Source organism: Rattus norvegicus, chromosome 13 (assembly GCF_021556685.1).
Source record: "Rattus norvegicus strain SHRSP/BbbUtx chromosome 13, alternate assembly SHRSP_T2T, whole genome shotgun sequence".
NCBI classification, from domain to species: Eukaryota; Metazoa; Chordata; class Mammalia; order Rodentia; family Muridae; genus Rattus; species Rattus norvegicus.
The window spans coordinates 85043879-85070422 of NC_141546.1; the positions used below are offsets into that span (position 1 = coordinate 85043879).

At 41.8% G+C, this 26544-nt stretch overlaps 1 protein-coding gene and 1 pseudogene across 2 annotated transcripts; both read left to right on the forward strand.

The window, feature by feature from the left end:
- Positions 1-534: 534 nt before the first annotated feature.
- Smsl1 (spermine synthase like 1) lies at positions 535-1790 on the forward strand (annotated as a pseudogene). Its single transcript, XR_015636141.1, has one exon. The product of XR_015636141.1 is annotated as a spermine synthase like 1 (transcript).
- A 586-nt stretch (positions 1791-2376) lies between these two features.
- Sh2d1b2 (SH2 domain containing 1B2) lies at positions 2377-26472 on the forward strand. Its single transcript, NM_001421320.1, has 4 exons — positions 2377-2641; positions 17907-17970; positions 20527-20689; positions 22559-26472. Exons 1-4 carry the CDS (start codon positions 2508-2510, stop codon positions 22594-22596), a joined length of 399 nt encoding a protein of 132 aa, NP_001408249.1. The 5' UTR covers positions 2377-2507; the 3' UTR covers positions 22597-26472.
- The last annotated feature ends 72 nt before the right edge of the window (positions 26473-26544 follow it).

Below are 26544 nucleotides of genomic sequence, written 5' to 3' on the forward strand. Positions count from 1 at the left end.
TAACCCAGGATGTGGTTTTGTGCATAAAAGGTCATCAGAGATGACAAAACACTCAGAGATACACCGGGATCTCAAATACCCAGTGTTGATGCTGGCCAACTAATAAATATGTCTTTAAGTTTAAAACCATATCCAAGTAATTTTCTATTATGGATGCTCCAAAACAGAAATTCATTCTTATCAGTGTTACTACGGCTAAGAACTCATGGCTAGAGAGGTCCTTGTACTTAGAGAAGAAGCTATGACTATTACTTTGTTAAATAGACATGGTATTAAACCTAATGACATTATTACTGTATCCACAGAGCAGTGAATTTCTCAACCTTCATTAGGGAAGATTAATTTTGAACAGATGACTACTAATGCAGAGCATGATCTGAGAAAATCCAAGAAGAAAATGGATACCTAGTACTGCAGGGTTAGTGGTATGGTCCCTAGGAAGCACACCAGTAGCCAGAAGGGGTAAAAACGTGTGTGAGGGCACTCCCCGCCGGCCCGCAGCCTGACACGCCGCGCGGTCCCTCAGTCTCCCTCGATCGCCTCCCCAGGCATGGCACAGGGCCTCGCCACACTATGGCAGCAGCAAGGCACAGCACGCTCGACTTCACGCTCGGCGCCAAAGCTGATGGTGAGGCCATTCTGAAAGGCCTTCAGTCCATCTTTTAGGAGCAGGGGATGGCAGAGTCGGTGCACACCTGGCAGGACCATGGGTATTTAGCAACCTACACGAACAAGAATGGCAGCTTTGCCAATTTGAGAATTTATCCACATGGATTGGTGTTGCTGGACCTTCAGAGTTACGACAGTGATGTGCAAGGCAAACAAGAAACTGACTGCCTTTTGAATAAAATAGAAGAAAAAATGAAAGAATTGAGTCAAGACAGTACTGGCCGGGTGAAGCGATTACCACCCATAGTTCGAGGAGGGGCCATTGACAGATACTGGCCTACTGCTGACGGGCGCCTGGCTGAGTATGACATAGATGAAGTGGTGTATGACGAAGACTCACCTTATCAGAACATTAAAATTCTTCACTCAAAGCAGTTTGGGAATATTCTCATCCTCAGCGGGGATGTTAATTTGGCAGAGAGTGACTTGGCATATACCAGGGCCATCATGGGCAATGGTAAAGAAGACTACACTGGCAAAGATGTACTGATTCTGGGAGGCAGCGATGGAGGCATATTATGTGAAATTGTCAAACTGAAACCAAAGATGGTCACTATGGTAGAGATTGACCAGATGGTAATTGATGGATGTAAGAAATACATGCGCAGAACATGTGGAGATGTCTTAGACAATCTTAAAGGAGATTGCTATCAGGTTCTTATAGAAGACTGTATCCCAGTACTGAAGAGGTACGCCAAAGAAGGGAGAGAGTTTGATTATGTGATTAATGATTTGACAGCTGTCCCTATCTCTACATCTCCAGAAGAAGATTCCACATGGGAGTTTCTCAGACTGATTCTTGACCTGTCAATGAAGGTTCTGAAACAGGATGGAAAATATTTCACACAGGGGAACTGTGTCGACTTGACTGAAGCCCTGTCGCTCTATGAAGAACAGCTGAGGCGCCTGTATTGTCCTGTGGAATTCTCAAAAGAGATTGTCTGTGTCCCTTCATACTTGGAATTGTGGGTATTTTACACTGTTTGGAAGAAAGCTAAGCCTTAAAGATGAGAGTCCCCTGAATGATGTGTTCTGCAAGCCACCTTCCTGACCTCCATATGCCGTATATGCCATCACATGAGTCAGGCAACTGTTCATGAATTCCTTCAAGTGGTTTTCTTTTTAATTATTATTTTTAATTTAAAAAAGCCAATGGGAAAAATGTATATTTTGATGAGTTAGGGTGTTAATTTTTGAAAGTCAGCCGGAGGACAATTAGCCCTGCAAAGACTACGGAATGCACTGACCCCCTAGAATGTGATTTTAGTATCTTTTTTTTTTTCTCTGTGTGGGGTTTGGGCTTTTGTTTTGGTTTTAGTAGACCTTTAATTTGGACACGTGGAGGAATGAACATCATTGTTTTGTTCTGGAGAGAAGTTCCTGATAGTGTTTCTCCCCTCTCACCCCCAAATTGACTTAGATATTAAAATTTGGTGCTTTTAAAGGTTAAAACAAAAAAACAAACAAACAAACAAAAAAACAAAAACGTGTGTGAGACACGCTGTAACCTGGACCTAGGGAGCTTGACGTTACTCTTGCTGCAGCAGCCACAAACGGCACTGACTGAGCTGGAAGGTACAACTCACCCACTTGTATGAGTCATACTTGAGCCACCCGCCCTAGGCTACAGTGTCATGGTCACTTTATCTCCCTCCCTTCTCATTTCCTGTGTCTTGTAAAGCTCACTGAACCCCACAGAGCAACTTTATTTGTTCAGACCACACTGGAGGAAGGGACATTTCCCCTCCACTCGTCTCTCCACTTCCCCCTGCACGGCTCCTCCTTGGCCTGGAGCGGGATCTCGGGGTGACAGGACAGTTTAAGCATAACCACCCTCCATGGATCTTCCTTACTATCATGGCTGCCTGACCAAGCCAGAGTGTGAAGCCCTGCTCCTCAAGGGAGGAGCAGACGGCAACTTTCTGATAAGAGACAGCGAGTCTGTGCCTGGAGCCCTGTGCCTCTGTGTCTCGTGAGTACCCTCCTCTTCATGCAGGTGAACCCTGATGGCAGCCATACACTCTGGGAGTTGTATCTCATTCTACTTTGGAATTACAAGTAATGACCAGGCACTGCCAGGAGAGGACAGAAGGATGTTCCTACCCAGATCTTCTGTCTGCCTTCCTCTCTCAATTGTGCATGCTACATGAGCAGGGTCCGAGACAACAGAAGAGGGTGGACAAGTAAGGAAAGAGAGAGGCTGATGGGGAGAAAGAACTGACAGAGCAGCATCTTCTCTACATGTCTCTGTATGTGATGTGGAGAAGGCCAGGGGTACTTTATTATAGCATGAAAGGTTGGTTGACTTCATTCACTTGTAATATTTAAAGTGCTAATATTTCATAGATTTCCAGGTTGGTAAAGGGCTTTACCAAGCAGAATTTCTTCATTTCCTTTTATCCTTTTTATGGTCTCTCGGGGTCAAGCAGGATCCATTGTCATTTTATAGAAATAGAGAAACACTGAATCCTTTATCATGGCTGTAACTGGGGAGACTTTATTCAGGGCCCTCTTGACAGGTGTAGAGATTGATGAATTGGTGACTTCAGTGGGGGAAGAAGATTGACTTTAACTCTGAATGCAGTATGAACAAGTATAAATTCATAGCAAGGAGAAGGATGGGGGTCTGTGCATGGAAGAGAACGAAGGGGAGACTTTAGAGTCAAGGAAAGCTGCAGCAGCATGACTCTGGGATTCCAGCTGAGGAAAGGCCATGGTGATCAGATCTCATCTGGGGGGAGATGAAGAGGCTGAGGATAAGCTATGCTTTGGAGCTTTGAGAAAGCTGAACTTTGTAAGGAATACATAGGCAGGCCTAGGAGATTTGGGAGCTTAACTGAAGTCTGGGTGAACAAAGAATCAGTGTCACTGGAGGAGAGAGCTCTTGTGCTTCCTTGAGCCTGGAGAAGGTCAGAGGGCAAAAGTGATTGGCATTACTGGCTGTTACGTAGGGAGGCATCTTTGTTTCCTTACATGGTGGCAAGAGACTCCCGAGAGAGAGAGAGACAACAATAGGTATATCTTAGCTTTCAAGCTGCAAGTGATATTCAGGTGATGGTCTGTCTGTCTGTCTGTTTATTTGTTTGTTTGTGGTTTGGGAGTGTATTGATAGTATATGCCACAGTCATGGTCTCCATGTAGTGATGTTAAGAGGTGGTAGGATCTTCCAGAGATGGAGCCTACGGAGAGACCGTAGGTCACTGGAACTATTACCTTTGGGAGGATCTTGGGGGACATTAACTTAGTTCTGTCTAAGAGTGTCAAATGAACAAGAACGGCCCTACTATCTCCCCATGTGGTCTCTCCCTCTGCACGATGACATCTGCCACCATATGATACAGCCAAGTGGAGCCTCGCTTCACCTGGGGTCATACTGAGCTGATGAGTGGCAAGTGCTGGGATTTGGAACCTGAAGCTGATGAGGAGAAAGTACTGAAGCTGGGAGGTTAGAGTGTTAAACCCTTGCAGCTCCGGATGGGAGATGGGAAAGAACTACTTATGGTGAGTCCAGGGCAACTGAAAAAAAATGCAAGGGGACCCCAGACACAGGGGACATCTTGGCCAAGATCCCAGGGACAAGGTCTACTTTGAGATGCTCTTCGATCTTGATACTTATTTCCAGCTTCCCTGAGTTGTGTCAGCCCAGCACATACATTCATCTAAAGCAACATCACTTAGATTGTTTAAAAAATAAAATAAAAACAAGTCAAAGGAGAAAGGTATGAATATTTGCTGAGCACCTCACAGGACAAAGTTTCACCCTCCTCTCTGCCCACGTCATGGGAGGGCAGATGAAATGGCATGCATGCTCAGACAGAAGGTGTAGGTCAGATGACCCCGGTGACCTCATTCCTGATTTGGCGATCACTTATTACTACCATTAAGTATAATCTTCCATAGGCCACGTGCTAGATCCTCAGAGATGGATCTAATGTAGAGAAAAAGAGAAGCCAGAGCATAGTAGGGAAAATTGAGTCAGTGGACCCTGTAGTGTGAGAGATTGCTATGATTAGAACATCATGGCGTATGACAGGAGCAAACAGCAATGAGTGACAGATCCACTGAGGAACAGAAAGCATCAAACCAATGCTGAGACTTGGAGGATGAGTGGAACCCTCCTTTATTTCATTCAATAAGCATATTCTCAGTTTCTTTAGGTTCCAGGTATGATCCTAGGCCTTGGACCACAGGTACTGGACGAAATATCACTTTGCACACATCCTTCTAGTAACTAATGCTTCCCTTAATTTATGAGGTTAAAATGTTGCTCATTTCTGTGATTGACTGACTGACTGGCTGATCGATCAATTGATCGATCGATAGATTGATTGATTTTGAGTCAAAAACTCACAAAATTCTGGTAGGCCTTGAATTCACTATGTAGCTCAGACTGGTCTCAAAATCACAAAAATCTTTCTGTCTCTACCTCTTAAATGTTGTGATTACAAGTGTGTACCATTCCCAGGCCTGGCAGGCTTGATTTCATGGCATATACATGACCAAACTCTTCATATATTATCATATACTTTCACTTTAATTATGTCCCCAGGGCTATTGAAATATGTTCTGGGTAGTCACCTCATACGTATGTCATAAAGTACCCAAGCAGGGAACCTGAGCTGTGACTTTTCCCTTATACCCAGAGTCTTCCCATCCTCCTTGGCAGAGACAAGCTTTCTTTGCTGCAGTATTTAGATTTCTGAGCTGTCTCAGAGCCAATGAATAAAGAATGAGAATTTAGAGATAAATGAGGGAAACCAGGAGTGGTGGTTCATGTTCATAAATCCTTAAGTTTGGATTGCTAACCTAGGCTATAGAGTAAGGTCCTGTCTCAAAATTACAAAAGTGGAGGCAAGGAAGGGAGGAATGGAGGGAGGGAGGGAAGAAGAACCATTCAGTCGGGCATGATAATATATTCCTGTAATTAATTCCAGCCCTTGAGAGGCAAAGTCAAGAAGACCAGGAGTTCAAGGTCAGATTTGACTCCATAGTAAGTTTGAGTCTAACCTAAGCTACATTATGTCGTGAATGACTGACTGAATGAATGAATGAATGAATAAATAAATAAATAAATAAATAAATAAATAAATAAATAAATGAATGGAGGAATATGAGGACAGGAGAAGGAACTGATGAAAAGGGAGGGAAGCTTTAGAGAATGTCTACCCTGCAGCCTGACAAGACAGCTCCGCTTACACGGACAGGAAAGCACATCTGACCTCCGGCAGGTGGAGCTAGAAAACCTCAATGCATGGAGGTTGTGTGTGGTGTGACTTTGTGAAAATGAGGAACCCAAAACTGGGTCTGCCTTTGCAACCAGATAGGATAGCGGGTGGAAAGGGTTCATCCCTGGAAAGAGTCCATTAAGGGAAGGGTAGACTTTCTGTAGCCAAAGAGAGGCTGCAGGTTCTGTGTGCAATGGGAGGAATTGAGGCAATGCCTTTCTGTCACCAGAGACTCATTTGCAACTCCCAAATTCTGAGGAAGACTGGCAAAGAGTTCAGAGAGAAAAGCAATAACGCAAACAATATACATTCATTAGGACATATGCAAACTCCTTTTAGAAAAAACATAGGGTTGAGTGTAGCTCAGTGGTTAGGAATGGGACTAGCATGTACAAAGCCCTGAGGTCAACCACAGCATCAAAGTTTAACTACTACTGCTAATATAACTCCAAAATAAAAATTTAAAGGTGGGCAAGGTGATTCTTGCCTATGTTCTCAGCATGTACCAGGCTTGGATAGGAGAATGGTCATGAACATGAGGCCAGTGTGGGCTACACAGTGAGTTTCAGATCCTCCTGGGATATGGCGTGAGAGCCTGTCCTAATGGCAAGAAAAAAAAGACAGTGTTAAGGACGGTGGGTTGAGGGAGGAGGAAGAAAAAGAAAAAATGATCAACGACAAAAGCAGAACTCACTTCCTCTACCTTCAAAAGCCACGCATATTTAATTACACACATTGGCAAGCTTTCTACCATGCAATTGTATGTATAACAAATAACTCTCTGCACGTGATAGGTTTTAAACTGTCTTTCTCTGTACATGGTGTGTGTGTGTGTGTCTGTCTGTCTAGACATGTTAGTATGGAGATACTATACGCATACACATACACATGACTATGTGTGCGTGGAAGTCAGAAGTTAATGCCAAGCATCTTCCTCAATTGCTGTCCACCTTATTTTTTGAGACAAGGTATCTCATTGATCCTGGAGCTTCCTGAGTTGGCCAGACTAGCTTGTTATCCATCCTCTACAGTCCTCCCCTTCCCTCTTCTTTGGTGCTAAGAGTACAGGCACACAACACCAGGCTCAGCACTCAGACGGGTGCTGGGGATCTGAACTCAGTCCTTCATGCTCACACAGAAGCACTTCACTGACTGAGCCATTTCCCCAGGCCAACACAGCTGCCGCTATCATCTCTTCATGACCGAGTGGCGGATTGTAATTCTTATAATTTGTATATAGTCAAGCACCCAGGTGCTTTCCAATTTCTACTTTGCATTTTATGTGATGGGTCAAATATAAGTTGGAACAGTTAACATTTTTGTACTTACATCCTTTAAATTTTGCCTCTTTAAAAATCTAGACATCTGGGTTGGGGATTTAGCTCAGTGGTAGAGTGCTTGCCTAGCAAACGCAAGGTCCTGGGTTCGGTCCCCAGCTCTGAAAAATAGAAAAAAGAAAAAAAATCTAGACATCTGAATTTTGTCATGCGCATTAACAAATACAACACCAGCTTTCATTGTCCTACCTTCTAAGCAAGGGCAGGAAAAGGATGGGATGTCAACAGACTCAAATATTGCGAGTTTTCCAGGGTCCTCTTGTGGTTTAATAAGAAGGACATGGAGACATCTGTATAGTATAAGGCTGTTGGCCTGTTTGCTGGGGCATCTCTCAGCTAGCCCAAAATGACTTACTCTGCTCTATCTCCCTGCCCTGCTCCCTCTGCTTCCAACCAGTTCACTGGTTTTTGTCTGCCTCATTGCTCTGCCCCATCTCCAACAACCAGCTGTTTATTATGCAAAAAAGGCGCACTCCTTACTCAGCCAGCCTGAACCAACCAGCAGCAGGACAACCACTGGCCAAATTGTGTGTTCCCTCTCCTTTCTACCCTGCTGAGTGATCTCACCCAAGGCAGCTTGCCTTTTTTGTGGGCGGGTGAGGAAGTTATAATCATTTATATCTCCTGCTAGCCTGGCACTGCAGGCCCAGCCATAACAATTGACAACACAGGGACACATTGTCATAGCCAGTTGATAGAATACATGAAATGTCTGTCAAGAGAAACCAGCGTCGTAAGGTTCATATCATTCCTTCCCCTCTTCCCCATCTCACCTGAAACGTCTGATGTTCAATGGCTGCAATTTCATGTATCTTTTCCATTTTTCTCAGGCCTTTTGGAGAAGGGATAATAAATGTGGTCCTATTATTCTATCTTGGCTGGAAGCAGAAGTTGTACTTGATGCCCTTTTAGAATTTATCATAAATACCTATATCAAATATTAGGCTGACTTGCTTCTCCAATCCGGCTGAGTGTCAGATTCCAGATGCTCAGAGATACTCTCCAACCGGCTCTCAGTTCTCTATATTCTCTCCCTTTTCTGCTTTTATTTCAAATACACCTTTAACAATCTTCCTTCCTTCCTTCCTTCCTTTCATTGATACAGAATCTTATTATGTGACTCTGGATGACCTGTAACTTCCTAAATAAACTAGGCTGTCCTCAAACTCAAAAGATCCACCTGCTTCTGCCTCCCAAGTTCTGGGGTTAAAGGCATGCACCCAGAAACTTCAACATTTATTTCTCTGTCCACTCCTGTCCTAGGAAGTTGGGATAAAGCATATTTATTTAAGGTCCTTCTGGCATGCAATCTCCATTCTGATGCTGTCTAGGAGTCATTTTGTTAACATATAAAAGCTATTCATTACCCCGAGACCCATATGTATATGTATATACACATATATGTATTCATTTTCATATATGTCTGTGTATAAATGATCATTAAAAAAATCAAAATAGAGCCCCTGTCTCTAATTCTCCATTTTGTCTGCTAAACACATTACTAAGCTTGTTATTAAAATAGTAGTACAGAGTGATGAGCCTGCTGCCTGGTTCATTTGAATGCTCAATACATGAGTGCTATTATTTTTACTATGATGGTTTGCTATCTGTCTGTCTGTCAGTCTGTCCATCTGCCCATCCATCCGTCCATCCATCCATCCATCCATCCATCCATCCATCCATCCATCCATCTATCTGTTGCGGTAAAAATAAAAATTCGGTGGAACCAGTTCCCATGCATACTCTGGCAGTCGCTTGTTCCAGCTCCAAAAGGTCATTTGAACTAGTGCTAATTCATCTCAGATTAGAATCTGTCCCTGTGGCTCTCTGGTAGCCATGAACTCTCTGGTTCCAGTCTTCGGGTAAAATCAAGACTCAACACATGGTAACCCAACAATCAGATTTACATGTTAAATCCTCAATCCACAATACATCCACACAATAAACTTACAACCAATGGTTAAGGATATAAACCACCTATGTAGATGAGATACAATTTGCCCATCTAAACAACACAAAGTCTGTTTACATCCATCCCTTAAGAATAGTCATAACAGGGGCTGGAGAGATGGCTCAGCGGTTAAGAGCATTGACTGCTCTTCCAAAGGACCTGAGTTCAATTCCCAGCAACCACATGGTGGCTCCCAACCGAATAAATAATAAATAAATCTTTAAAAAAAAAAGAATAGTCATAACAACCGTAAATGTGCAAAGAGGAATCTTTTTTTTTCATTGAACAAGTATTTATTGAGTGCCTACTATGTGCCAGGCACTGTCATGAGGCGATGGGAATAGATACAGCAGTGAAGACAGACAAGGTGCCTGCTCTCGAGGAGCTTCCATTGTAACGTACACGCTAGCTTACATTGCAACAGTGAGTAACATCATACTATCAAAATTAGTAAGAGCACCAGAATGAAAACAGACCTTTTAACCTAAACTGTTAAAAAGAAACTACATAACATTCAAAATTGTATAATGACTTGTAACAGGTAAAATAACTTTTTACATGCTGTTAAAACATATTTCAGCTATCATTTAACTCAACTTTCATAGAATATGTTACAAGGTGGGATAGAACATAACCCACATTCACGTGCAAATACCTCTGATACTTCAAATTAGTATTTCCCAGATGACCCATTAACCTTTTGTTTTAAAGTACTTTCTTTATGGTAAATTGCCACTAGCATTCAAATTAAAGTACTTTATAATTCCTCCTTAATATACATTTTATACATGTCATGGCCACAAAGAGGAATCTTCACATCCGCCGCCATGTTCTCTCAGCTGCCCCCTCCTCACTCCCATTTCCTCTGCTCTCTAAATCTTTTCTCTTGCCCATCCTTCCTTCTTATCCGATGATAGGCCTTCTTCTATACTGTACCTGCCTCCACCTGCATAATGACATCAAACTACATCCATCTATCTATCTATCTATCTATCTATCTATCTATCTATCTATCTATCATCTCTCCATTTCTCTATGCCTACTTATATACCTAGTTAGCTACCTATACTCTGGGTATATGCTGTGTCTCAGAATATCGAGTGTGTGTGTGTGTGTGTGTGTGTGTGTGTGTGTGTGTGTGTGTGTGTGTACGAACATGTGTACATGTGCATATGAGTATGTACTCATGGTCTTTATTTATTTGCCATTTATTCAGAGAGCCTCACACTGTAGTTCAGGTTAACCTCAAACTCACAGTAATCTTCCTTGGCCTTCCAAGAACCAGGATTATATATAGGTATACCATCACACCAGGTTTATGTTGTATTGGCACATAACATAGGGCCTCATGAAAGCACTCTACTCATTGAGCTGGGTTTCTCCTGTCTTTCTTACTAATACTTTAACTCTCTTGTCCTGGATTTTACCTCTCCATACTTAGCATTTGTCACAATACTCATTCTGGCCCTTCCTGTCGCTCCTCTTCTTTGAACTTGTTCCTTCTCCCAGCTCAGAGTTTTCAAATCTATATCTGATTTATTCATTTAAAATATTATTCAGAATGTTCTTTGCGGAATAGTGTTAACATAGCAAAGCCAGGGGAGACCACTGAAAGGGTCTAAGACATCAGAACTTAAGGAAAAGATAACGGAAGTGATGTGATGTGGTCCAATCAACAGATGACATTATGGTACTCATCCAACATCATATACTATCAGACATGGAGATGACTACGGTTCACCACTTTATTATGAGTGAGGAAACTGGCATAATACTTGAGGCAAAATCAAGGCTACTTCCCAATATTCATACCAGATAAAAGCAAACAAGTTTAGACTATGTTAATGTAAAGAATTAAAAGGATACAAATATGCATACATATATTTAAGGTAACATTTTGCTTGGTTGTCTGTGATAGTTTAATCTAGAAAAGAATATTCAGGCATAAAACTATAAATATAAAAACGATTGTTAATAAACAATAATTCACCCACACTCTAAGATATATTTAGGCTCTGTACTGATCAAAGACCCAAGTAAATGAGGATGTGGGAATTAACACTACACACAGATCATTCCTTTCTGGGATTTAGTACAGACAGGCATTTCTTTCAGAGATGGAATATTGGGTTTGGGTTATGGTCTTGGAAGAGGAAATAGGTGCTTCTGGTGGGACTAAGCCCAAGAAAGACATGTATTCAAGCAGCATCCACAGAAATAGAAAAAGGGTGTTCAACAAAGAAGGATGAACTAAATGCATAGTTGGAGTTCATAGATGTCAGAACACAGTACAGCCTGGAGAAGGTTTGAAAGAGGATGTGGGACACAGAGTACCCCACACAGGGGTGATGCTGGGGTATTTATCACATCAGGTCCAAGATAACTCACAAGTATATAAAAGGAGATGTGAAGAGACAGGTGGATAAATGAATCTGGGATTCAGGGGCAAGCTGGAGCTAGGAACACAAATAAAAATATAGTTCAATAAACATATCTTACCAGTAGTCTTTCTGTTCAAAAACCCTGCAGCGTCATTTGATGAACTGTTCTTTCAAAGTCTCCTGGTAAGATTTTTTTTCACATAGGCTCAGCACATTCGATGTAAAGTCAAGAACTGTAGAGTGGGTCTGTATTAAGAGTCAGGCATTGTGCTAGATGAGTAAATCAGATAGTGTGATTCTGGCCTTGAGGAACTTATAGTGTAAACTACAAATGGTGAGTGGATAATTGAAGTTCAATGTTAAGTGCTAGATTTAGATAGTGGTAGTGGGCAATATTTTTCCAGAAGTCTGCCTCTTTTGAGCTATTCCAGGGCCCAGAATTATCAACTCACCTATTTCGTATCACCAGCTGTTTGTGCTTAGTCCTGGGAGACAAAGATGGTGATGTAGACCAGTTGTTTTGGCATGTTGGTTGTCACCATACTGTGACTTCATTTATTGTCTTAATCATTGTCATACTGTGATAGTTGGTTTTAATTGCCAATTTGACACAACCTAGAATCACTTCGGAAGAGTCAAAGAATTAACTAGATTAGGTTCATCTGTGGCCAGTTATCTTGATTATGTGAATTGGAGTGGGAAAGCTCGTCCACCGTGGTGGCAGCTTTCTCTAGACAGAGTCTTGAACTTTGTAAGAGGGGAGAAACTACACGAAGTACTACACACATATATAATTTTTAACTCTTTCCTTCTCGGCTATGGATGCAGTATCGTCTTATGCTCTTGTCATTGTGACTTCCCTACAATGATGGACTATAAACTGGAACCATGTGCTATGTATAACAAATCCTTTCTCCCTCAGTTGCTTTTCTAATACTTACTCCAAGCAGTAGAAATGAAGGTAGGTCACACAGCTTTATAAGACCCAGAATTGTTAAGACAGCAAAGAACTAAGCACTCACTGGCATGTTTCCCCACAAGAAATGACCACTGATGATAACGTCCCTGTCTCTCCCTTTCAAACACATGGGGAAATCAGAAGACAAAATCCCTTTGATTGATATTGAAGGTCAGCTTCATAAAAGGTATAAAGTTTTTTTAATGTTGAATAAGAACCTTTCCACCCTTGAAAGAATTACCTTTGCTGTCTGAATACTGAATGTCAAGAAGCAGATGTCAAACTAATAGTAGTTAGGGTGTAGCTTCTTTTCACATATTTGTCTTGTTTTAGATCTAGAAGGCTCCTATCAAGATCACTACAGGCTTATGTAACAAAACCTGTAACTCGTTCATTTGTTCTTTCTTCCCTTCCTTTCCTCCTCCTCTTTCTGTTGTTCTCTTTCTTCTTCTACATGGTCACAGTTATGTGAAAAATCACTCTGTAAAACCTTGTTAGCCTCAAACTCAAGAGAGATCTGCCTGCCTCCTGAGTGCTGGGGTTAAACGCAAGCACTATCATTCCTCGCTTCTGTAACTTGCTTTTGATACAAAAATAGCGATCCTTTTAAAATTCAAAATGTTTGTGAATTGTCTTCTCAAAGTTGCATAAATATGACCAGATTATTAAAGATGAAGAGTCCCTGTGGGACAAAGGATTAAACACATATCACACCCAGACACAAATTTCCAACACAAAGAAATCCTTTATTAAGCAAGGGAAAAAAGAAACAGGGTGGCTGAATCTGAATGGGGCAGAAATAGCAGCGAGTGTCTCTGCAGAAGTTTTTAAGGAGAAAACGGGGAAGTCTGTGTTAGGGTGAATTGAGAAGTTCTGGTTGGATGTGTTGGTCAGTGTAGTCAAATAAGGAATGTTGATAGCTAGACCTTGGTAGTCCGCCTCAGGAATGAGGAAGTGACCAAATATGGGAGTCTAGCGGCTTCTTACAGGAAAGCAGGAAAAGGCACTCTGCCAGCACCTTGTTTGGTCTTGTCAGAGCTCTTCACTTACCAGAAAGCTTGGTCTGGGGATGTCCTTTCTCCACCTATTCCTTTTGAGGCTGGAGTTACAGGACGGAAGCCACACCCACCTGGAATTCTGTGGATTTCTGGGGAATCCAAACTCCAGTCCTCATACTTGGCATTACACATGCTTTAACCAATGACCCATCTTCCTAGACCCCATTTTGTAATTATTTTAATGATTTTATTTAATCATATTAAAATAATCATGTATTTTATTTGGTTTATATATTTATGTTTTATATATTCATGTATTGTTAATATTTTATCTTAAAGATATATTTATTTTTAATGTTTGAGTTTTTGCCTGCATGTGTGTATGTGCACCACGAGTGTGCCTGGTGCCCCCAGAGGACAGAAGAGAGAGTTAAACCCCTGGAACTGAAGTAAAGACAGTTATGAACTGCCATGTGGGTGCGGGGAACTGAACCCGGCTCCTCTGTAACTGGCAGACCCCTTTGAAGTATCTTAAACGAATTAAATGTTTAGGTTCACCAATCTTTACTTTTTAATAAACGATCAAATGTTGGCATTATCTGCTTTGTTTCAATATTGCTGTCTCATAAGATACATTTTCTTTCTTTTTTTTTTTCTTTTCTTTTTTTCGGAGCTGGGGATCGAACCCAGGGCCTTGTGCTTGCTAGGCAAGCGCTCTACCACTGAGCTAAATCCCCAACCCAAGATACATTTTCTAATTTTACTAAAGTTTATCAAACTGTTCTCATGGACATTACACTTCATGGTATATTAAACTTTTTCTAAGGCTTCCTCAACACCCATTGTTTTACTTTTGTCTCTGCTAGTCTGGTATGAGATGAGACCTCAGTGTTATTTAATATGCATTTCGCTGGATGGTAGCAAAATGAAACATCTTCCTGTGTTTACTGACACTCAGTTTGTCTTCGTATTCTCCTACACATTAGGGCTGTGATTGACTTCTCCCAATCTCTGAACAGTTTTAGGTCATTAATAGCATATTTTGATGAATTGAAGCTTTAATTAATTAAACAAACACACAAGCACAGCACTCTGCTTCCACTTTTTACAATTGAAAGTAAGTCTTACCTCAAGGTCACGTTTGTGTACACTTAATCTCTCAAAATTTAACGTGGTTTTCCCCCATCATCTTTAGAGTATGGAGCAGAGACCCAAGTTTACGTGTTTCCACACGAAAATGATGCTGCTTGGGGGCTCTTCCCCTCAACCAATCTGTGTTGGCAGAGCTGTCAACTATCAAACCACCACACACAGGCATATACCTGAGCTAGCCTATGCTGGTAACACCTTTCTCCTCCGGACGGGCTCCTCACTGGCTTTGTAAGAAGCTTCATGATCTATCAGGTAGGGACCATCCCCTGTATAAGCGCTCACATGCGCGTGCACACACACACACACACACACACACACACACACTCCAGTTTTTTGCTTCTCTAAAGTTGTCCTAACACTTCTAAGCCTGGATCCTGTGTGTGCAGAGGAGTTCTGATTCAGTTTATGGAAGGACCATGCAGGCTGCTGTGTAGAGACTGGTGAAGTCAGGGAGAGTGAGGAGGAATGGCTGGAGCTGCGTCCTTGAATGGATGAAAGGGGAAATAGGAGGAACCCGCTTTGGAGAGCCACATACACAGCCTGTCTACAGTGACAATGGCAGGGAATGTGAGTGCAGGCTTTGATGGTGCAAGCATGGCAGTGACAGGTGTGGCAGTGTATCTGAAGGGATCCCGACGACCGCTGGGCAGGAGACGGCTGGGATTCTCTCTTGATTGCTCTCATCCTCTCAGCCCCTGCTTCTCCTGATGACTTCTCTGAGAGGATGCAAGCAACCAGAGGAGACTGAGACTCTCTCTCTCCCTCCACTCAACAACTGAGAGCACCGGCCAACGCTGGCGCCAGACAAGCACGTGGTACACGAGCACACGTGCAAATGCCCACATACGTTTGTTTTTAAAAAGCAGATGATGGGTTTAAGGAGAAAAAACAAGGTAGAACATTGTCTCTGAGGAGCACAGGAAAACAACTGATTCCCTGGAACCACTAAGAGTTTGAGTGATACCAGGTGGTGGAGCACACCAGGAATCCCAGCATTTGGGAGGGATAGGCAGGCAGATCATGAGTTTGAGACCATCCTGGTCTACAAAGCTAGTTCCAGGACAGCCAGGGATGCACAGAGATATCCTGTTTGGTAAAACAGAGACAGCAGCAGCAACAAGACAACACAAAACCCAAAAGTAAAAAAGTATGAGTGAATATGGTCATGGTGGTTCGGAATTTGAGAAGCAGACCTAGGCCATCTATGTGTTCTAGGCCAGCCTGGTCTATCCAGTGATTCCAGTTTAATAGGGTTGCATGTTGAGAGACCCTGTCTTAGAGAGGAGGGGGAGAGTAAGGGGAGAGTGAGAGTGGAGAAAGAGAGTCTTGACTTAAAGCTAGTCCACAGCACTGTTTTTTGTGTAGCTGTACAGATGAGGAGTTGGGTTTAACCAAGGTTCTGGTTTATTAATTTGATTAAAGTAACAGATGACAAAAAATTCCAAATGTCAATGATCCTTGATTCACAATAAAGTTATGTCTCAATAACCACATGCAAGTTGAGTATATTATTCAAAACACAACCACTATGCTGTCCATACCAAACAATGCATCTTCACAGCACAGAAAACTGGTTATGTCCTTTCATGGTTGCAGGTCTCATGGGTCACTGTGGCTCAGTCTCTTGAGAGATGGCTATAGCATATAGATCAAAATCTCAAGACCTGAAGTATAATTTTTACTGAACAGATGTTATATTCATAAACATAAATCATAAAACTGAAGTTTATAAGTCAATCCATTGTTAGCCTATACTTCCTTAACATTTATATAAACTGTGTGTATGTATATATATATACACATATATATGTATATATATATGTATGATAATATATGATGATGGGTAAGTAATTTAAGCAAGATAAATGTATTAGCTTGTTTTCTACTGCTTTGATAAACACTATGACTGTTAGGATTAAGTGGTAGAGGTACCTTGGTGGGTGTGGGCCAAGGTGTGCCAGTTAGAAATCACACCATGCCATGGATGAGATTACTCAGAGGCAGGAGGCAAAAAGCATTCTCAGTGTGGGCATGAGAGGTGGGCAGAGCACGAGAGCATAGGAAACAGGAAGATCAAGAAAGTGTCATGATGTAGAGAGACCTTTCAAAGAGTGGACACACATAACAAACAAAATTACCCAAAACTTACAGCTTCAGTGGAAATGCACTGAACCTGGCAGAGGAGTAGAGTGGCGTGGAAATGTAATCTGCTGGTGCTGAGACACTGAAGGCAGGAGGTGAGAATGCCAGATTTATAGCAATGACCGAAATCAATTTCAGAAGAAAATGGTTTATGTGGTTTACATGTCCAGACCTTGGTCTATCAGTTAGCAAAGTCAGGGAAGGAACCTAGGAGGGAGCACAGGCAGGAATCATGGACTGTTTGTTGACCTGCTCCTCAGGCTCATGTTCAGCTCCCCTTCCTGCACTGCTGCTTTTTACATCATCACATCTGGTATAATTATTCCTGTGTAGAACAATGAATTCACATGGGATATCAAAAACAAGTTACTATTAGAAATGAGCAGGAAAAGGTCATTGGTGACTAGGAGGATGTTGTACCTGACTATCAACATTCAGAGTATTTCATACTGTCTTGATAATGGTGCATGCACGACTCTGAAAGAGCTCACCTTTTTCCTCAAGGGAGTCACAGTGAAATGACCTTCTCCTACAGTGGTGACACTAAAAGAAGTTATTTTGTAATGGTATTGTAAGCATTGAGACAAAATGATTTCTGTTGTAATAAAAGAATATGCTCTTGGAAATTGAATTCTTATTAAAATATGTATTAGAATAAAAAGTCAGTGAAATAAGAGTTACAGAGTTTGAGACACTTGGGAAAGACCACAGACTCAATCCAGATTATAATTAAATTGATGAAAACTGGCAGCAGGACAACAATCTCTGAGCCAAACTTGAGATTACCTTGAGCAGTGGGTGAGGGAAAGACTCTTAAAGGCTGCACTTCCTGACAAAGGTCAGGTTGTAACAAGGATCTCAGTTCTTTCTCCTCCTCTTCTTTGCTAGATTTCACACTCTATCATCTCTAAGGGGCTCTGTGTTTCAAAACCAAACCCTTCTGTCTTCCAAATTTAGAGGAGAGGGTCTAGGAACATCCCAGTTCTTCTTGGGATTTAAGACTGGAAAACACATTGTGCTTAAAGTATAAAGACAGCCATCATGGAGAATTGTATTTAAGAACCTTATGATTCATAGAGACATTTTCCCACAGGTTTAAAAAGCGTGTTTATAACTACCGAATCTTGAGAGAGAAACATGGATATTACATTATGGAGGTAAGACTACCTAATGACCACCATAGCAACAGTGTGGTAATTAGGGAAAACCTGAGGTGATCTTGTAAGGCTCTATGTGAGTCTTAACTACTGGGAGACTCCCCCAAGTGAGACGCAAGAATGGAGTTCGATGCAAACACAAGAGGTTTATTTTCTGGCACGTCGGGGTCAACCTCCAATCAGCCCCTCATGGCAAGTGACTGGAAGGCGACCCAGAATGGCTATAACAAGCAGTTTTTATACTTTTTAGGGTTACAGGTTACATCAGCAAGATAACAGTTTAAACTTATTGGCTAAGTATATTGACCTTTGAGTCTATTGGCTACCAAGCATATGACATGCATTCAAACTCTCTCTGGAAGCAGAGGGTGAGGTGACTATGTCAGTACATTCTGTGGTTTTCCAAGAATGTCCTTGCTCCTCTAGAGAACTGTGGGTAGAGAATGGAACTTGGCCTAGCCTTGACCCGAGGTGGGAAGCTGGTACTTGGCCTAATCTTGAACTGAGACGGTAGGTGAAAAGCTGGTGAAAGCCCTTAGGGTCCTTCACAGGAACCCCATAAGCTACCTACTTCCTACCAGGCCAAGCCTCTTAATAGCTCTTACACTTCAGTAAGAACTAGGGTCCTTCAATCTCTTGGCTCTTTGATGTAACCGCATGGAAGCTTTCAAGAACAGGAGTGTCATCCTGTGAGCTTTGTCTCTGAGAGAAACAGGCCAGGGCTGGATTTGTGTTCCATATTTTAATAACCATGGCTGTTCCTCCAGACCATGGAGGTAGCCATGCCCATTGCTGTACAGGTAAAACAAATGGACCTGAACTGCATTTAAAACTTTGTACAGCCATGTGGTGTTGCTAAGGACCAGCCTCAGCTTGCAGAGGGGTTCTGAGGAAGGGGCGTTCAGAAGCAGTGAAATGAGTGACTTGAAGTCAAAGTGTGGGTACAGGCTGACAGCCTGCACTCTGCTTGAGACAGCTTTCTCTGGAGACCACCAGACAGCTCAGCTCTCCCAGAACAAAGCCCAGTCTTTTATTTACATAACAAATCAATCTTCTACCCCAGTGTCCCCTTTGATTATCCTACCAATTAGCATTTTTTGACCCCTTGACTCCTAGGAAAAGGTAGCAAGCACATTCTTTTAAAGTTGCAAACTAATTCAGAGATCAGCCTGCCTTTGTAAGCACAACCAATAAGTTTAGCTGGGTGGGGTTCCATCCTGAGATTAGCCTTAAGACCCTGTCTGCACTTAAACTCATTCTGGCCCAAGATGATTACTGATGTCCTTGAAGTCAGTAATCTGTCTGCCTTTGTATCTAAAGCTCTAAGATAAATATCTTTTACAATAAGCTGGATATATATATATATATGAACAAGCCCATCACACATCTTCTGTCAACAATCATTGAGGCCCACACTCTGCTACAGGCTCTGTTCCAGGGGTGGGAACAATGTCACACAGACTCTTCCACCCTTCCATGACCATGCATGACTTAGTACGGTGTGGCATATGCCTTAAATCCCAACAATAGGGAGGGAGGCAGAGGCAAGCATTTCTCTGAGTTCCAGGTTAGCCTGGTCTACACAGTGACTTCCAGGACAGTCAGGGCTACACAGAGAAACCCTGTCTTGAAGAAAAAGAACAAAAACAAAACAAAGCCCCACCAAAACATAACACTGTTGTTGAACTAGAAAACTAAACCGTGTCCCAGGATGGGAGAGGACAAGGCAAGTGGGAAGGGGCTCAAATGTTCAAAAGTCAAGCATATCCACAGCTGTCTGAAAACAGAAAAGGAAACATGAAACAGCTGTATGTGGTAGGGACTCCTTTAGTTTGTCTGATTTACTGTGACCTCAACAGGGAAATGTCTTTGCTTCTTTTGAATTTAGTTATCTGCTCTAGAGAGTATAACAAATGTAATGGAATTCTTAATTACCAACATAAGATCTGAAAATACATTCTGAAAAAGATCTCCAATATGCCTTTGTTCACTGGGAATATCAGAAAGATTAGAGCACACGACAATCCCTAAAATACTTAGGCATCTATTGTTGCTTTTGCTGTACAGGACATCCTGGAGGCAACTGCTAAAACTTAATTTTAAAATTTAAACAAGATTAGTAATTAGTACTTAGCTGTCTCATTTGAATCATTAAAATATGGTGGTACAATGTCTTTGCCTTTTGGACCACTGACGTACTGTAGAATTAAACAAATACCATGCCTTCAACTTGACTCAAAGTTTTGACTATTTTTGAGATTATAATATAAAATTACATAATATGGTAGACTGTAGTATTGCCTATGCCCTTTCTTCCCTTCAGACACTTATATACTCTTCCTTTTACTCTTTCAATTCATGATCTCTTTCCCTCAATTTGAAGTGCGAAGATTCATACTTTTTGTTTTGTTTTGTTCTGTTTTTGAGACCGGGTTCCACTGGCCTCTTATTTTCTGCTTGTCAACTCTTAGAAGTAGCCATGAAACCCTCTGTTGCAAGAAGTGTTATATTTTACCCATGGTTTCACAAGGAAGTGACCTTCTTATACCTTTGCAGGCTAAGCCCAGTACTTCAAAAGAGGTCTTTCCAACCCTAGAGGAAATAATCTTCAAATTTAAAACACCAGGTCAAGGAATGGTGGTTCATCTTTCAAACCCAATAATGAGAAGGAGCTTCTGCCCAAGAGAGAGAAGATTGAAGCTAGAGTTGAATGTTTATGGTAAGAGCCCTGACACTGGGTCAGAGGGATCCCTAATCCCATAGCCATGCATGGCCTACTTTGCAGAGTCGAGGGAAATTAACAGCTTGTTCTATGACATCAGTCTAAAGACCTCACCCAATGCAGTGCAACTTCTACTATGCCAAGAAACAGCATCTTCTAGGCACTGAACATGAACAAGACAACCAGGTATCTGTGCTAAGACACCAAGGAAGGAGATGGGGAAGGTACAGGGAAAAAAAAAGATATCTTTGAATTCATCCTGTATATGCAGTCCTCTAAAGTTTGGGAATTCACTAAAGTTCAGGTTTTCACTGAGAAAATCAGGTCAAATCCCTTAGCAAGGTTTGTTCTGTTACATTTCCCTCCATTTTTGCTAAGCACTCGTTTATAAAATGATCAGAGACAAATTATTTCACACATATCCTTAAAGTATGAAGCCCTAGAGAATCATGGGGGATGGTCAGTATTGGTGAAGCAAGTCTGTTCACAGAACTCTCAGGTCATATTACAGGCTTGCCCTCACCTTCCTCATCTACCCATTGCACTGCACTTTGAAAGGATCTAGCATCTGCCCATGGAGGTAAATTTTGAATTAAATGCAGACACCAAGAGACATTTCTCTGTGTAAGGTTTCATGGTGCATGAGAGGGATTAGTTGCCTGTGGGCAGCATCTGTGCTGACAGCACATCTGCTAACGGGGAGAAAGGTGAGGGCAGGGTTCTCAGGGAGCCTGCAAGTATCCATATCCATTGTATTCTGTCTGAGCAAAGTCACTCTGCAGGCTGCCAAGGTAAGCTTCTTATGTCTCCAAAAAGATTAAGGTGGAATTTTAATGATTAAAATAAAGCCTGGCCCTTACCCTCCTTCCTGTTGATTCACCACCATTCAGGACTGTGTGGGCATTATGATCTGATCATTTTCTGTAGGCCCAGCCACAGAATTAGCACCACTGCCTTTTGTCAACAAAATTTGTAGAATTAGGAAACATTAAAAGGGCTCGGGAAATAGCCCAGTTTGTAAAGTGTCTGTTTTGCAAGTGTGAGGACCTAACTTTGGTCCTTAGAAGTCATGGTTTTTAAGACTGGACATGCTGGCACACGGTTATAATCCCAATGTTGCAGAGGCAACAACAGGTAGATGTTGGGGGTTCCTTGACCACGAAACCAAGTGAGCTCCAAGCTAAAGGAAGACCCTGTTTCAAAAAATATGGTAGGTGAAACCTGAAGAACAACATATGAGGTTAACCTCTGGTCTCCACACACAAAGGTACCCATGCGCACATGCACCTGTACACACATGACCAGACACTTACACACAAAAGCATTATGGGATATAAAGCATAAATGTGTCAAAGTCAGATGCTTATGCAAATCAAGATGAGTTGGTGATAGTGGTTGTTATGGAGATGTTGTTGTCTACACTTTAATAAAGTGCTATGAAATCCCTGGAAGAGAAATTCAAATTCTTAGAGAGAGTTTTCCCAAGACCTGGACATGGGTCTGAGCACATCAATTTTGCAAGCATGGTCAGACGTGGTAGAGTATGTCCCAGGTACCCAGTTAAAAAATGGGAAATGCCTTCCTATGACTGAATTCCTCCTTGGAACAAGCTTCAAGCAGTGGTACTCTGAGGAAGGCACAGGATTTCCATTGGTGAAGGCAGATGCTGAGATGTAGAAACTAAGGTTCCACTTGTCACAGAACCCCTCTTTGGCCAGGAAAGCTCCTAGTGGCACTGCAGCCTTGGAGATGTCTCTCTAAAGTGGCATGGGCACTGCTCTCTGCCTGGCCCTCTTTCCTTCAGTGGGGCTGGCTGATGGGACTTCTCAGTCTGAAATGTCATGGCGGTCCTTTGCTTTTCCCCAGAGAACACTGAGGAGGAGTATGTAAATGTCCTGCCTTGAAGACAAGGATATTGGACAAGGCAAGCTACAAAAGAGATGGCTCTGCTCTCAGCTGCCACATCGTCAAGTGTGAATCTAAAACACCAATTTCTAGTGGGCCACTGCGACCCTCTGATTCGGATAGCAAGATCTGTTCTGCAGCCTTGGAGGAGCCATTTCCCAGACGCCCGCCTTCTGGCACAATCCTCAAGAGGCCCTAAAGCCACTACTTACTGACCTCTTACTCCCCTATCTTGAAATTGGACAGCCATAACCCAGTCTCCTGTCTGGTTAGAGGCGGCTGGCCTGCTTCATGGTTGACAGCTTTCAACAGGACAACGGGAAGTGAAGTTTCACACAGCGAGCAGAAAGAGCACTCAACAGTGACATCAGAGCTCCCATCCTGTAACTGTGACTTTAGAGAAATCACCCCCTCGTTCTCAGCTTCTTCATCTATTAAATAATTGGGTGATGCACATGTCTTGGACCCTCCATTGAGCCTGGTTCTGTCAGGCGGAGCAGGGGTCTGAGCAGCAGGATGAGGACCTAAGGATACTGAGAGGAAGCAAACATGTCCTCCCAACCTGTGAGGTCGTGGTCCTGATGGAGGTTGTGACCCACCCTGTAACTGCAGGTTTTATCACATGAGCTCCAGTTCCCAAATAATGGCTCATTGGCTTGTTATTTATGAATGTCTAAACCTTGAGCTAGAATTCTGACAAAGTTTGTAACTCAATTAACCCGTGTATTCTATTCTATGTCTTCCGAATTCCTGGTTACGTATCCTCGGTTTCATACCTTTCATTTACTCCCAGTCTGGATGGTGACAAATTGTCCCATGCCTGATTATTTCAGAGTTCCTGTCTCTCTACCAGATTTTCCATCTTCTAATTCTGCCTCAGATTATTTTTTTTTTTGCCATGGTTCAATGTAGCCTTTCTTTAATTTGTTTGAGGAAATTTCTGCTTATACAGATTAAACAAAACTGTGGTAGGCTTTCTATGCATTTTATCCCCGAAAACACCATGACTGATTTGCACGTAGAAGGGTCCAGAGGAGTCAAGCCACTATAAAAACCACTTTCCCTGTGCTGCCTGCTGTGGGCTAGGCCATGGTGGACATGGCTTTGGGTATGCTGGTCATTATGATAGCTACAACCACCTATTCTTTGGTGATTCAATGCTGCCACCTGGCCCTTGCTACTTTGTGGCCCCAGTTAAACACATTGCATTTAATCCATCCACCTGAGCAGCACTGTTTCTGACTCTAAGGTCTGGAAATGACTGACAACAAAACTCTTCAAATGTGCTGGCGCCCCTCTCACCAGTTTATGTCTTATAGGATTCATGAAGGCCATGTCTTCTGGGTCTTCCCACTCTAGCACTGCAAGTTTCCTGAGCCTTGAAATCCCTTCATCAACACTAAGTTAGGGGATGTTAGGCATCTCTAACTCCTTTTCAGTAGGCTAGCTTCTGATAGATGCTTTAGGTAATCATTCAAACAAACTGCCTCAGATTATTGAACATCAGATTTTATTGCCAGGTGATCCTGCCACAGAGTACAGAGATTATTCCTACACCATCCACATTTCCTTTCTCTTCAGCTTGGGCTAGTCCACGCTGCTTTCTAAGCTTACCTTCTGCCAGATGCTCAGTCCTCTGGCAACAGTTTTCCTGATCCCAATTCCACATATGCAGCACTTTGCTAGCTCTGCCTTCTGGTAAATGTGATTAAAACTATTTATTTTTATTACTTTTCTGGTTAGCATACAAAGAAATGGGTGTCACTCCAACCTTTTAATACCTATAATCATTATATTCTGGGTTTTTGCTTTTTATTGTTTCTTAATTTGTTGTTTCATTTTGCCTTGTTTTGTTTTCAGATAGAATCTTAGTCTAGCCCAAGCTAGCCTCAAACTGGAGGCAATCTTCCTGCCTCAGCCCACTAAGTGTTAGTCTTCCAGGCACAAGTGACCACTTGTGCCTTGCAAGAACCCCTCTGTCTCCAGAGAGACTCTCTTCTGCCTATATCCCATGCCTTCTCCATTTTAGCTCTTCCTCCTGACTCATAGTCTACTTTCTACACTGTGATGTCCTCCATATGTATTTGCACATATTAATTTAAATCTAGATTTTGCATATAAGACAAATGTGGTTTGTCCTTCTGAATCTGACAAATTTCACTTAATATGATAATCTCCATGCCTGTCCATCTCTCTGTGTGATTACTATAAGTTCATTACATATGTGTACCAATGTGTGGCTAGTTTAAAGATGTTCTTCTTTGGTTGGTTCTATTCCTGCCTAGGTTCTAAGAGCCATCAGAGCATGGCTGTGCCCAGCTTTTGGAAAGAGATGATGCACAGAAATGTACCCTCTTTGAACACAGGAATTAAGTTTCTGAAGAACTGCTTGAATTGACTTTAAGGCACCTTGAATTTTTTTGGCTAGTTCAAAATGTTAAACTAAAGGCTGGATGAACCTGTAACTCAATGGTAGAGAACTTGCTTAGCATGTGCAAAGGCCCTAGGGTCTAATCATGAGCACACATAAATTAAACAAAGTTAATTAAGGCCTGGTTAGAACCCAAGTGTGTTGCTATACATCTGAAATCCTAGCTACCCAAGAAGATTAAGAGTTTGAGGTCAGGGCCTGTGTTCCAACTGCTCCTTCCTCAAGCAGAATGGTGATGGCGGTCTTTCATGAGGATCCTAGGGAATCGGGGGAGTCTCTAGACCTGGAGGGTGGATCAATGTATCAATGTGCTCATATTCACTACATCGTGAAGCTTTTTTGTTTTTCTTTTTGCTTGCTACATGCTCTCTGCTTTTCTGGTTCTTGTCTAGGAAGGAGTCCTTCCCCACTCCAAGGTCAAGAAAAAATGAGGCTGCATTTTCTTCTATTGAGTTTTAACTTTTACCTTCTACATTTGGGGAGTAACAGTACAGAGAGGCTTTCCCCTTTTCACTGACATATCCAGTGTCCAGAAAACCTTCCACACATAGTACATACTAAGTATCAGTTGAGTAAATGATGAATTTAGACTTAATCCTGTATATCATAAGAGGTTCAAACCTATCTCTTTCCTCAACTGTATTAAGTCAGTTTCATATTTCACTAGTAAAAGTTCTATTCGTTAGTAATGTATCTCAGTGATGGATTAGCTTAGTAATCCAACTCTCCAATTACTCAGATTATGGCTTTTTCATTATAAAATATCATGTATAATAGATATCACAACAGTTTTATTAACAAAGCTTTGTTATGTCTTACATCTTTTCCTCTATAAATTGTGGCTTGTTGCCCACTTTGTAGGGCAAATTCCCCTCTCCAAGTTTTTCAAAACTATCTTAGTTTAGCTATTTATCAATCTTCCAATATAATTGTAAGGTAACTTGCTTGAGATGTTGTGGTAGAATTTTGAATGAATCTGCCATGTGAGCTTAACTAAACACTTTCTTTAATGTGTTGTCTTGGTCATGGTGTTTTGTCACAGCATTAGAAAAGTAAGACAGGAATGCTTAAATTGTTTTTCAATCTAAGCCTACTGTTAAAGTTCTTTTTTTAGTAATATTTCTACTCTTTTTTTTTTCTCTTTTTTTTTTCCGGAGCTGGGGACCGAACCCAGGGCCTTGTGCTCGCTAGGCAAGCACTCTACCGCTGAGCTAAATCCCCTAGTAATATTTCTAATTAAGGCCATTTCAAGATTTTTACACGAAAAAAGTCTGGTTTATTGTGCTACCTTTCTGTGTTTACTAAGATTGTCACAGCTCTTACATCTTCACTGTGTTATAGAGTTTAGTCACAAAGATGAATGAAATAAGTATCAAACTATCCTTTGCATGGTTTAACATGATGAATTGTATTTTAATAAATGATTAGATTTAATGAGTTAATATATATGACTTCTACATGAAAAGTCACAAATCCGTACTTATTGCTTTTCCTGTTACTGGAAGGACAAAATATC

Coding starts and splice junctions, on each gene's coding strand:
- Sh2d1b2 (NM_001421320.1), top strand. CDS start 2,508: ATGGATCTTCCTTACTATCATGGCTGCCTGACCAAGCCAGAGTGTGAA. Junction 2,642..17,906: donor GCCCTGTGCCTCTGTGTCTC/GTGAGTACCCTC, acceptor ATTTTCCCACAG/GTTTAAAAAGCGTGTTTATA. Junction 20,690..22,558: donor GCTAGAGTTGAATGTTTATG/GTAAGAGCCCTG, acceptor GCTTTTCCCCAG/AGAACACTGAGGAGGAGTAT.